Below are 13846 nucleotides of genomic sequence, written 5' to 3'. Positions count from 1 at the left end.
CTTCACTACCCTAATGAAGTTGATCTCTTTGGGTTCTGTCATTTACTGCTTCTATTTGCTGAGAATACCTTAAAACCCTAATTTAAAAGAATTGGATTTGGATGGTAGAGGTGAGGGGAAGTATGAAAATTAACTTTTTTTTAAAATATTTGTTTTGTTTAATACTTTTAATTAGTCAAAACTGTTTTAGGTGATTTACTTTAAAAATATTTCAATATATTTTAGTTGTTTATTTCCTATTTCTGAACGTCAATCAGATATTGACAGTTTTGAGAGATGGCAATGATGGAGTGGAACTTTATCACCCTTCAATGTTTTATGGAGGGTTTCAAGGACGGAGTTGCCCTGGATTGCCCTTGTCACTTGAGGCACAGTTCTCAGCTCCAGTATTATTTGGGCTGTCAAGAAGAGCCTTGGGACTTGGAGAAGGTAAGTTTGAGCGAAAGGAGAATCTAAGCAACAGCCCCACTCAGGACAATTTGGGACATTAAAAATGAAAGATGGAGTTGTATGTAATACTTTGCCAAAGGAAAAGAGGAAAAATATATACTTGTCCTCCCCAGTTTACAAACACCCGACTTATGTATAGCCCATATATAATAATGAGTATTTGGGAGACTGGTGGTCTGGATTTGCCTGCTGCTGTGGGGCTGCAGACACATTTTGCCATGTGGGAACTCAGTTCGTGTCTGCACTTCCGACTTGCAAACTGTTTGGGTTATGGACAGTTCACAAGAGTTGGGCCCTGCCATAAAATGGGGACCACCTATATGTGGCTTCCACAGATACCATGACAAAAGAATTTATTATGAGAATACAGGTCTTCCCCAGGTTATGGCAGGGTTCTGTTCCTGTGAACTGTTCGCAAGTCTGAAAAGTGGCTCCGAACCGTGTTCCCACCTGGCAACAGCTGGCAAATCCATCCTGCCCATCTCCCAACTGCTTGTTTGTATGTACAGGCTGTACATAAGTTGATATGTTGGCCCCTATCATAAGGGGAAAGGAGTACTAAAGTAAGTAAGCTGGAAATGACCTGTAAGGAAATCTGTTGTTACCGTAGAAGGCATAATATTGTAGAAAGTGAGGAGCACCAAGAGCTAATTAACATCATCACAGAGAAAATACAGGAGTAAGTAGGAGGACTATGAAGGCACAAGTCCTATGGATCGATAGCTTGCATCCTAGAGTTCTAAAAGAGGTGACTGTATATATTATGGATACATTTGTGATGATCTACCAAACATCCCAATAGATTGTAAAAGTGCCAACAGATTTAAGGTAGCTATCTAAGAAAGTTGAGAAAGAGATTAATTAGAAAACTATTAACCAAACAACCTGACATCTTGTTAGCAAAATGAGGAATCCATTATTAAGAATGTCGTAATAAAACTCTTAGAAAATCATAATATAATTTGGGAGAGTCAATCTGGTTTTATACAGAGAAAATTGAATTTGATATATCGAATAGTTCTTTGAGGAATTACTGATAGGACAGATTGGGGCAAAGAGTGGATGAAGTGTACTTAGATTTTCAAAAGTAATTTATTGAGATACCACATAAATGAATATTAAAGTAAATACTCATGACATCAGTGATAAGCTATTAGCATAGATGAAAGATTAGTTAAAGGACAGGAAACTGAGAGTAGAAGTAAAGGGGTAATTTTCTGTTTGGCAGATTGATATTAGCAGGGTGCCACAAGGATCAGTACTGGGCCCTCAGCTATTCATGATTTATATTAATGAATTTGCTGAAAAATTTGTGAAAGGTTTGCAAATTTGCTTATATTACAAACCCTAGCTGGAAAAGTGAACTGAGACCAGGGCACAAGGAGTCTTCAAAAGGAAATGAGCTGGTTCAGCAATTAGGCAAGAAGGTGGTGGATGCAATTTTATGAGGACAGATACGAGGTCATTCACTTTGGAAGGAGGAATAGAGAAATAATTTTTAAAATGGTATAAAGATGGTAAATATTAAAGAAGTATTTTGGTATGTTGGTTCATGAGATCTGTAACTTAAACACACACAAACAGCAAGTAATTAGGAAAGGAAATGATATGTTGGCCCCTATCATAAGGGGAAAGGAGTACTAAAGTAAGTATGTCTTGTTGAAACTGTTTAGGACTTTGGTGAAACCTCATTTGGAGTACAATGTACAGTTTTTGGTCTCCATACCCAAAGAAAGATGAGAGTTCAACAAGATTGATTGAAAAATCAAAAACATAAGCAGATGCTAGAAATCTGGAAAAAAAAACCCATAAAATATTGGAAACACTCAGTGGGTCATGCAATGTATGTGGAAATAAAACAGTGTTTCTCTCTGTTGCATCCTCCACTGATACTGCCTGACCTATCCTGATGGATGTTTCAAGCATTTTCTGTTTGTATTGCAAGATTGATTGCTTGGATGAGAATTTGTTTTATGAAGCAAGACTGAATAAGATTGGTCTGTACTCACTGAAGTTTAGAAGAATGATATAAATTGAGATGAAAAGAAAGTGAAAAGGGTTGACAGAGTAGGTGCTTGTCAATTGTTTCCTGTGGCTAGAGAGTCTGAATCAGGGGCCATTATCTTGTGATAAGGGATTTAACATCGAGATGAAGAGGAATAATTTTACAGAGGGTGTTGAAAGTTTTTTGGAATTTTGTGCTGCACAGGCCTGTGGATGTTCACGTTGAGATTATTCAAGGTTGAGCACTAAGGTAATCAGAGGACGCAGAAATTGTTCAGCAAACTGAAAAAGAGACCCAAGATCAGTCATGATATTGAATGGCAGAGCCTCAAGGATGTACGTGACCTCCTCCTGCTTAATGTCTTTGATTATGTTCAAGAAAATGTAATAATACCAGTGATGATTATTTTTCTTCAGGGAATGGAATTTGGTTTTCACTTTTTTCATAATTGACTGATTTTAAATCCTGAAGAACAGGTATTTTGAGGTTTCCCATGGCAGCACCTGATAATTTTTTTTTGTTACAGCAATATAACAAACCTTTTGTTAAATAACTGATGAATTGGACTGTATAAAACTTGAAATAAAAATTCCCCATGAAGACTTATCATTGGCCTTGTAAAACTTGGTTTGCCGCCTTTTTTGTAGTAGATGACTTGATGGGAATAGACATTGAATGAAGAAGAAAGAAAAAGATATGCTAAACAGCACCCTTAGATTGGCATTGCAAAGAACTTTATAATCAATGAAGTATTTTTCAAGTGGTATCAATTTAATTTAGGAAATGCTCAGGCTTATTTACATAAAGATCCGACAAGTAGCAATGAAATAATAAATTACCTCAAATTTTATCGAAATGATGTTGGTTGAGGGCTGTGTACTCAGAGAACTACCTGAAGAGTGAAAACATCACTTGAAAATCCTGGTTTTGAGTGAATTTATTGGTTTGTGCAAATAATGGAATTAATTTCTTCAGACATCTGCTGTCAGATCTCAGAAGTCTTTTGCATTATCTATCAATTCTCCACGTGCTTGGTTTAACAGAGTCTGAGCCACAGCTATACAATGCCTACATAATGAGGGATTCTGGAAAGTAATATGCTGCTGTTAGTTCTTGATGGTGAACAAATAGTGACTGTTGTTCATTCTCCTCAATGACTCTATGGAGTTTTGCACAGGAATTTGGACCTTACTGCAGTTAGGAGGCTATTTTTGCACATGGTCTTCCACTGGCAGACTACGGCCTGTGTGATCACTATGGTCAACCGTGTATCTCCTTAACCAATCAGATTAATTTATGTGTTCAGAGGATGTGGATATCTTTGGGAAATGCTGGCATTTGTTGTATATCAATGTGCAATAATAGTTATTTCAATTTAAAATCATATATAAGTGAAATAGAAAAAGTTTAAGATTAGGAGAAAGGTTAAAGGAAAGGTCTTCTTTAATAAAACAAAAGATACCTTCAGTTGTCAGATTTGAAGACTGAGACTACGTTTATAAAAGTTAATTTACAGTTTCAGAGAAATAGTACTTCACAGGTTGCTGAAAAGAATGCACTGTTTCTGATAAATTTCAATGTGAAGAGCTTGTATTATTCTATCCTTTTTAATGTGGCTAATTATTACATGGTGCTTCCATGCACTCTTATGATGCTAACATAAATGAGATGTTAGCTAAGAGTCAAATTTTTAGGGAGTGGTTAAAATGGTATAGACATGTAGAGAGACGCAGAATGGGAATTCTATATCATTGCATCGGCAGCTGAAGACCATCCATAATGGAGTTATTAAAAAATGAAGAGGGTGATTTTTAAGGGATGAAGCCAGATTGGGGATATAGGGAGGATTGAAGCCAGATGCAGGATACAGGGAAAGGTGAAGCCGGGTGTGGGATGCAGGGAGGGGTGAAGCTGGGTTCGGGGTATAAGGAATGGTGAACCCGGGTGTCGGATATAGGAAGGGATGAAGCCAGATGAGGGATATGGGGTATCAAGGGAGGAATGAATCTGGCTTTGGGATATCAGGAGGGGTGAAGCCATGTAGCAATTTTAAAGTGCAGATCAGGGTCAAGTAAGATGCTAAGCTTGTAGGCAAAAAGCCTTTGCCAAAATAGGAGTGTTAGAATCAGTGACTGTGGAGTGGAGTTGATGGAGACAATCGAAGACTTCAATTTTACCACTCATTAGTTGGAGTTATATCAGTTTTTCCATTGCTCGATGAAAACAAACTGTATGACAACTTTGAGATGGTGATGTGACTGGGGAAGTTGGTTTTGAGAAAGAGCTGGTTAGTCTTGGCACAAATGATTTTCAGACAGAAGTACAGAAAGATACTATGAGAGCATGGTTTCTGGAGGAGATGGAAAACTTGACAGAATCTTTGCTGATTTTTGCAGTGTAGGAATATTGGAAAGTTCCATCGAAGCACTGTGGTTTTAAGTTGTATTAAAAACTCTGTCTTGGTTTATATGTAGTTGCTAACTATTGTGTCCAAATTCTTATTTTAAAGATTCTCAGCAACCACATGATAATTTCAATAATTGATTCTCAATTTGGTAACTGGTAATTGGTTTATTATTGTCACATGTACTGATGTACAGTGAAAAAACTTTGTCTTGCATTCCATCCATACAGATAATTTCATCACATCAGTGCATTGAGGTACTACAAGGGAAAAGCAATAACGGAATGCAGAATAAAGTGTTAATGCAGACTATAGTGTTAATGCAGACTATAGTGTTAGTGAATATAATGGTGTTATCATAGTGTTCTCTCACTATATCGGACTGTAGTAAGACTGATGGGTTTCTTTTTTTCTTTTCAGAACCAGCTATCGCAGGCCCTGGAGGACGTTGGCAATCACAAGCTAAAAGCACAGACAGTAAGCACCAGCCTTTAATGTTGCAGCGACTATCTGAGTGCCCCTAGAGGGGGAAGCTTCTTGCATTGCATATCTGAATTGATGTGGATGAGCAAGGGACTTTTAGTTCAATCTGAAATGGTGGAGTTGTGACGTGCTATTCTGTGAGGCATAGTGCAAAGGGTGCCAATTTTCTCAGAAACCATAAAATAAGATTACATTCTAATCAAATCTTTATAAACCCACTGGGGGTTATTAAATAGACCATTTGGATTTTGTTTTAATATGAATTGAAATGTATTTGGATATGTTTCAGGGATGTACAGTTTGATTTTTTTCAGAAATACAGTCACTGCTAACAATTCCAAAAATTTTATAATTTAAAATCTTAAAACCATAAAATTATTAAAATATCTTAGAGAAGTTCAAATCTTTTCTTTATGTTGCTAATTTTCTTCTTTACTTAGAGACTTTGACTCCTGGTAACTTTGTTTTGTGTATTCATTGATCCAGTACTACCCAATCGATAATCATTTACGCCTGAGTATGAACAATGAGTTTCAGTAGTAACACACCATTGGGTCTATCCCAACTTCCATTTTCCCTTCAACTTGTGAAGCTCTGAGAGGGTGCCAGATGACGCTAAGGAGCAGTAATTCTGGATGAAGTTCCCATCATTCTGGGATCAATAAACAACGTGAACATTTGTTAGTTTATTGAACATGTATCCTTACTTGAAGTGAATGGAATTATTATATTACAGGAGGAAGCCCATTCAGTCAACCAGTTCTATTCTGGCTCCTGGTAGAGCAATCCGTCAGTCCAATTTCCCTCACTTGCCCTGTGGCCCTGCAAAGTATTTTCTCAGTGTCTGTCTAATCCCTTTTGAAAGCCTTGAATCATAAGTTCCAGCACCCTTACATACAGTAAGTTCTAGATCTTTATCAGTCCCTGCGCTTTAAAAAATAATTCTGCATGCCCACTGTACCTTTTGCCCACCACTTTAAAGCTGTTTCACTAGTCCTTTGAATCACCTGCATTTACCACTCATGATCTAGAACACCTGCCATCAGATCCTCTCTGAAGCTTCTTCGCTTCAAAACAACCTCAGCCTTTTCCGTCTAATTTTGCAGCTGAAATCCCTCAGTATTCTTGTACATCTTTTCCGCACCGTCTCTAAAACATTCACATCCTTCCGAAAGTGAGGGGAACTTTATCCAAAATTGCTTCTCCTTAATTACCATCTCTCAGAGTTTCACATTGTGTCTGCCACTGCGAAGCCTAAGATCCTAAATGCTTTTAATAATTATTGCCCTGATGCCATGAACAATTAGATAGGTGATTGGTGAGGAAGTTGCATTTTAACACAAAGTAGATGGTGCTTCCAGTAGATTGATATGGGGAAAATGTGATCATGTTAGATTTCAGCTCTGAATTAAGAACGTCTATGACGGATCAATGCAGAATTTTTATTTAAACATTATTAAGCTCAGAATTTCAGATTTGTTGTGATGTATTCAACGCATAATTAAACTAAATGAGCAGGTATGGGACTAGTTGCTAATTAAGAAAGTAACAACTGAGAATGCTGAAAACGTAAGTACAGGAAATACACAGCAGCCTTGTCAGCTTTTGATAGAGGCAAAATTAGTTAATATTTTGGGTGCCAACACTTCATCAGATCGAAGGTCTTCACCTGAATATTAACCTATCTTTCTCATTTAGATTTTTAAATATTCTCTCATTGGATGTGGGCTTCCCTGGCAAGTCCATGATTTAATGGACATGCTAATTACCCTTGAGAACTGCTCAAGGTGCTCCCGCAGTGCAATTGAATAGTGTGTTTCAGGATTTTGAATCTGCGGTGATGAAGGATTGCCAATGTGTTTCCAAGTCAGACTTGTGTGTGAATTGGAGGGGAATTTACAGATGGCAGTATTTTCATAATGTTCTTCCCCTCTTCTCAGTGGTAGAGATTGTGGATTTGGGAGATGCATGACAAATTGCTGCATTGCGATAGTGTGCCAGTGGTGAATATATATATATATATTCTGCTTTTATTGGTGCAGTGTGTTTAAGTGCTCTTTTCTCTTTTTTTGGATCTTGGTATTGGGAGGTTGTGACTCTAGGGGAGTGTAGAAACTGCTGGATACACTTGGTTGAGCTTGGTCTCAATTGAACTATGGAGGATACATAATCATCTGAAAGAATTTGTCATTTTATTACCTGATGATCACAGCAATAATTGAACATCAATTAATGAATTGAAAGTTTGGCTGATTTTAGAGCCTGCTTTCACTCAACTATTTCTATTTTCTGATTTTTTCTCTCCGTACTTTCACTTCACTGCAATTCCATCTAGGTACATGCGCAGTATGCGGCAATGTAGGATCAATGAATCTTTTCAACTTGAGAAACGGGACTCAGCATTTGGACCTACTGTGATTCTCAAATATTCAACTATCTGTGTCAGCTTGCATCAAAATTGGTAAATTGGCTTATTATTGTCACATGTTCCGAGGCACAGTGAAAAACTTTGTTTTGCATGTCATCCATACAGATCCTTTCATCACATCAGTGCATTGAGGTAGTACAAGATGTTATGAACCAGCGACAAAAGAAACACACTGAGTCATGATTCAGTGTTAAAAACTACTTTATTAATAACTACTTATGATAATAAGAAAAATAAAAGTAAAAATGTTAAACCTTGAACATTAACCCCAAAACTAAACTTGTCGTGTGTGTGTGGCAAAGTCCCAAACTCCAAGTCCAGGACTGGTTATTAAAGTTCAGTTCCGCAAGCCATAACGTGAAACGTGAGCAAAGGCTTCTTCAACAACCACCGTTGTCTGAAGATAGACGTAGATGTAGAGAACATAGAGAGAGTAATGTAGCGGTTGCTACCGCGCAATAAAACAAGACTCACTCGGAGGATTGCCAAACAGAACTGGTTTTATTTTCCCGCCTTGCGCGGGCCCTTTAAGGGAGAAAACTCCCGCCCAAAAAACCGGCAATGAAGTAAGTCCTATGTCATCAGGACTTTCCCGCGCGCGGGTTCTCCCCGTCGCTCGGAAAGACGAGGCCCGCCGCCATCTTGGGCCTCGTCGCTCCGATACCGCGCGAACCCGATCTGCCGAGCCGGTTCGCCCGACTAGACGGTGAGTCGCCACACAACCCCCCCCCAGAACCGGCGAGACAGTCCCCAAGGTCCGTGGGCTGTGCCAGCTGCCGCTTAGGGGGGCGGCCTCTGCGTCGCGGCGTGGCAAACCTCGACAGGCTGTTGCAGATCCAAATGGGCCGGTTTGAGGCGGTCCGCCGTGAAAACCTGTTCCCTGCCTCCAATGTCCAAAATAAAAGTGGATCCGTTATTCCGTATGACTCGGAATGGTCCCTCATATGGTCGTTGCAATGGCGGCCCGAGGGTGTGCCCCTGCGAACGAAAACAAACTTACAGTCCCGTAGTTCCTTGGGCTGGCAGGATGGGGCTTGACCGTGCCATGAGGTGGGAATCGGGGCCAAGGCGCCGAGCTTCTCGTGCAGTCTTTGTAGGGACTGCTGGGGGTTGTTCCCCTTGGTCCCAAGGGCAAGGTATGAATCCCTGGGGACAACTAGTGGCGCCCCCGTATACAAGCTCAGCTGACGAAGCGCGGAGGTCTTCTTTGGGGGCAGTGCGTATGCCGAGCAGGACCCAAGGCAGCTCGTCAACCCAGTTAGGACCCTTCAGGCGGGCCATCAAGGGCCGATTTAGATGGCGGTGAAAACGTTCCACCAACCCGTTTGATTGAGGATGGTAGGCCGTGGTGGTGTGCAGCTGCGTCCCTAGCAGGTTCGCTGATGCAGCCCAGAGACTGGAAGTGAATTGGGTGCCTCTGTCTGAAGTGATGTGGGCCGGAACGCCAAAACGTGAGACCCAAGTTGTGAGCAGCGCTCGGGCGCAGGAATCAGTTGTGATGTCAGTCAGGGGGGTTGCCTCAGGCCACCTCGTGAACCGGTCCACGATAGTAAGGAGGTACCGGGCTCCTCTTGAAACCGGCAGAGTGCCCACGAGGTCGACGTGTATGTGGTCGAACCTCCTACGGGTAGGCTCGAACTGCTGTGGTGGGACCTTGGTGTGTCGCTGGATTTTTGACGTCTGGCAGTGCGGACAAGTCCTGGCCCACTCACTGACCTGTTTGCGCAGGCCATGCCAGACAAACTTGCTGGTGGACCAGTCGGACAGTAGATCTGATGGACGGGTGCGCCAACCCATGTACCGAGTCAAAAACGCTTCTCCACCAGGCTGCAGGGACTATAGGGCGGGGCTGACCAGTCGCAACGTCGCAAAGTAGGGTCCGCTGACCTGGACCAACCAAGAAATCTCGGAGCTGTAGACCCGAGACTGCAGTTCTGTAGCTGGGCAGTTCGTCGTCGGCTTGCTGTGCGTCAGCCAGGGCCGTGTAGTCGACACCCAAGGATAGGTTGTGGATGGTTGGTCTGGAAAGTGCATCAGCAACAACATTATCCTTTCCGGAGACATGTTGGATGTCAGTTGTGAACTCGGAAATGTAGGATAATTGTCTCTGCTGACGAGCTGACCAGGGATCGGAGACTTGGAGAAGGCAAAGGGCAGAGGCTTATGATCGGTGAAAAGCGGTGAAAGGCCTGCCTTCTAGAAAGTATCGGAAATGCCGGACCGCCAGATACAGCGCTAGAAGTTCCCGATCAAAAGCGCTGTACTTCAGTTCGGGCGGTCTAAGGTGTTTGCTGAAAAAATGCCAAGGGTTGCCAGCGGCCTTCAAGTAGCTGTTCCAGTACACCACCCACCGCGGTGTTGGACGCGTCTACCGTGAGGGCAGTCGGGACGTCAGTCCTGGGGTGTACCAGCATCGTGGCGTCTGCCAGGGCGTCTTTGGCCTTAACGAAAGCAGCCGCAGCCTCGTCAGTCCAGATGATGTCCTTGCCCTTACCAGGCCAGCAGCGAGAACAGAGGGCGCATGATACGGGCTGCTGCAGGGATGAAACAATGGTAAAAGTTGACCATCCCAAGGAATTCCTGTAGGCCTTTGACTGTGTCGGGGCGGGCAAAATGGCGATAGCATCCACCTTGGCGGGTAGGGGTGTTTGCCCCGTCGCTGGTGATTTTGTGGCCGAGGAAATCGATAGAGTCAAGTCCGAATTGGCACTTGGACGGGTTAATCGTGAGGCCGAAATCGCGGAGGCGGGGAATACAGCTGGCGGAGGTGGGAAAGGTGTTCCTGGCGGTTACGGCTGGCGATCAGTATGTCGGTCCAAGTAAATGAACACGAAGTCCAGGTCTCGGCCTACCGCGTTCATCAGCCGCTGGAAGGTCTGCGCGGCGTTCTTAAGGCCCGAACGGCATCCGAAGGAATTCGAACAGGCCGAATGGGGTGATAATCGCAGTTTTGTGGACGTCATCCGGATGGACCGGGATTTGGTGTATCCCTAACGAGGTCCACTTTGGAAAAGATGCGGGCCCCGTGTAAGTTCGCTGAGAAGTCCTGGATGTGAGGGATGGGATAGCGGTCCGGGGTGGTGGCGTCATTCAGCCTGCGGTAGTCACCGCAGGGCCTCCACCTCCGGTGGCTTAGGGGACCATGTGCAGGGGGGAGGGCCCAGGGGCTGTCTGACCTGCGAACAATCCCAGCTCCTCCATGTGACGGAACTCTTCCTTTGCCAGGCGGAGCTTGTCTGGAGGTAATCGCCGTGCTCGGGCATGAAGGGGTGGCCCTGTGGTAATGATGTGGTGTCGTACCCCATGTGTGGGCCTAGAATTTGTAAACGAAGGTGCCAAAATCGATGGGAATTCGGCTAGGAGCTTGGCAAAAATCGTCGCCAGAAGGGGAAATGGAGTCCAGGCGCGGGCTGGTGGGCTGATTTCTCCCAGGGGATAGGTCCGGAGAGTGCTAGAGTGAACTAACCGCTTCCTTCGCAGGTCGGACTAACAGGTTGTGGGCCCGAAGGAAATCGGCTCCTAGGAGTGGTCGGGCGACGGTGGCAAGGGTAAAGGTCCCAGGTAAAACGGCTGCCGCCAAAGTGTAATTGAAGGGTACGGGTGCCGAAAGACCGTATCGTTGTACCGTTGGCGGCATTGAGGTAGAGGACCTGGTGGCCTGTCCACGAGTGTCGTGGCCTGTCGGGGGCAAAATACTGACCTCCGCTCCATATCAACGAGGAAACCGCCGTCCAGATTTCTTGTCCTGAACGAAGAGGAGGCTCTGTCGGTGGCCAGCCGCCGTAGCCATCAGCGGCGGCTGGCCCTGGCGTTTACCTGAAACTTGCAGGGTGGGCGGCATCGACAGGCCTCCGCACCCCACCACTGATGGTAGAAGCACAGCTGGTCACCCCGGGTCGTCGTTTGCATTCCTGGGGCGTGGCTGCTCAGTTGCTGGGGCCGGGCGAGGCGGGCGTTGGGCTCGCGGCCTGGTGATTTGACTGACGACGAACCGCTCTCGATGCGCTTGGCCCTCCACCGGACATCTGCCCGGGCGGCCACCTCACGGGGGTTGCTGAAGTCGGCGTCAGCTAACATCAAGTGGACGTCATCGGGGATCTGTTCGAGGAAGGCCTGTTCGAACATCAGGCATGGCTTGTGTCCCTCGGCCAATGCCAGCATCTCATTCATTAGGGGCGGATGGGATCTGTCCCCCAGGCCATCCAGATGAAGCAGGCGGGCGGCGCGCTCACGACGGGAGAGGTCGAAGGTCCGGATCAAAAGGTCTTTGAAAGCCGGGTACTTATCTTCCTCCAGAGGCGACTGGATGAAGTCTCCAACCTGGGCGCTGTCTCCTGGTCCAGAGAGCTAACCACATGGTAGTACTTCGTGGAGGTCGGAGGTGATCTGCCGAATGTGGAATTGCGCTTCGGCCTGGTCAAACCAGATGCTGGGCCGAAGTGTCCAGAAGGTGGGCAGCTTGAGGGCCACTGCATTGGCTGCTGCGCTGTCGTCCATTTCGCGGGTCCAAAAGCCGTTTGGACCGTCGGGGTCAACAATGTAGCGGTTGTACCGCGGAATAAAACAAGACTCACTCGGAGGATGCCAAACAGAACTGGTTTTATTTTCCCGCCTTGCGCGGGCCCTTTAAGGGAGAAAACTCCCGCCCAAAAAAACCGGCAATGACGTAAGTCCTATGTCATCAGGACTTACCCGCGCGCGTGTTCTCCCCGTCGCTCGGAAAGACGAGGCCGCCGCCATCTTGGGCCTCGTCGCTCCGACACCGCGCGATCCGACTGCCGAGCCGGTTCGCCCGACTAGACGGTGAGTCGCCACAGTAATTATGAAATCCAAATGTTCCACAATGGAACCCAACGACACCTTAGTGTTTACTCAGTAGTGACTTCTCACCCTGAAAAGCATCCGAATCGTGGTCGTCCACACAAATACTTGTTTTCCTCTACAGGTCAGCAACAAAGTGAACTCCACTGGATTACTCCCAATTTCCATATGTGGATTGTAGTAACAGACAAAGTTATTGTTCTCATCCATCGATAGAGAAAACTAGCAGGCTGGTGTCTCTCTCTCTCTTTTCTCTCTCTCTCTCCTCTGACATGACTTCGACTGACTTTCTTCAACAACGTCATTATGTCCTTTATCTTCTGTTGACGTAAGCATGCCGCGCGCGCGCGCACACACACACACACACACCACACACACACACACACACACACACACACACACCACCACTACTAGCTCTATCTTAAAGGAACATTCACCTAGTCCGTAACAAAGAGAAAAGCAATAACAGAACATAGAATAAAGTGTTACAGTTACAGAGAAAGTGCAGTGCAGGAAGACCATAAGGTTCAAAGCCATGACAACGTAGACTGTGAGGTCAAGGGTCAATAGTCTTATAAACAGCAGGATAGAAGCTGTCCTTGAGCCTGGTGGTACATGCTTTCAGGCTTTTGTATCTTCTGCCTGATTGGGGGGAGGAGAGAAAAGAGGATGTCTGGGGTAGATGGGGTCTTTGATTATGTTGGCTGCTTTACCGAGGAAGCAAGAAGTGTAGAGAGAGTCCATGGAGAGGAGGCTGGTTTCTGTGATGTTTCCACAACTCTCTGCAGTTTATTGCGGTCTCGGGCAGAGCAGTTGCCATATCAAGCTGTGATGCCAACTGGATAGGATGCTTTCCATGGTGAATCTATAAAAAATTGGTGAGGGTCAGTGCTGGATTTCTTTAGCCTCCTGAGGAAGTAGAGGTGCTGGTGCTCTTTCTTGGCCATTGTGAAAAACATGGTTGCACAGGACAGGGATATTGGTGATGTTCACTCCTAGAAACTTGAAGCTCTCAACCCTCTCGACCTCAACACCATTGATGTAAACAAGAGCATGTGCACTGCCTCCTTTCCTGAAGTCAATGACCAGCTCTTTTGTTTTGCTGACATTGAGGAAAAGTTTGTTGTCATGACATCATGCCACTAGGCTCTCTATCTCATTATACTCTGTCTCATCATTATTTGAGATTGGGTCCACTACATTGGTGTCATCTGCAAACTTGTAGATTGAATTGGAGCAGAATCTGGCCATGCAT

At 44.8% G+C, this 13846-nt stretch overlaps 1 protein-coding gene across 4 annotated transcripts in view; it reads left to right on the top strand.

Annotated features, from left to right (window-relative positions):
* The window catches only part of mad1l1 (mitotic arrest deficient 1 like 1), an 826601-nt gene that overhangs the window by 299657 nt on the left and 513098 nt on the right, over positions 1 to 13846 (top strand). For all 4 annotated transcript variants that reach the window (XM_052022015.1, XM_052022017.1, XM_052022016.1 and 1 more), the window contains one exon: positions 5280 to 5336. In XM_052022015.1, coding sequence (XP_051877975.1) covers positions 5280 to 5336 — 57 coding nt within the window. The remainder of the gene's footprint in view (positions 1 to 5279; positions 5337 to 13846) is intronic.

This window comes from Pristis pectinata, chromosome 8, assembly GCF_009764475.1.
Source record: "Pristis pectinata isolate sPriPec2 chromosome 8, sPriPec2.1.pri, whole genome shotgun sequence".
Lineage (NCBI taxonomy): Eukaryota > Metazoa > Chordata > Chondrichthyes > Rhinopristiformes > Pristidae > Pristis > Pristis pectinata.
Note: the sequence above shows the minus strand (reverse complement) of the source record. Positions and strands in the feature narration are given on the sequence as shown.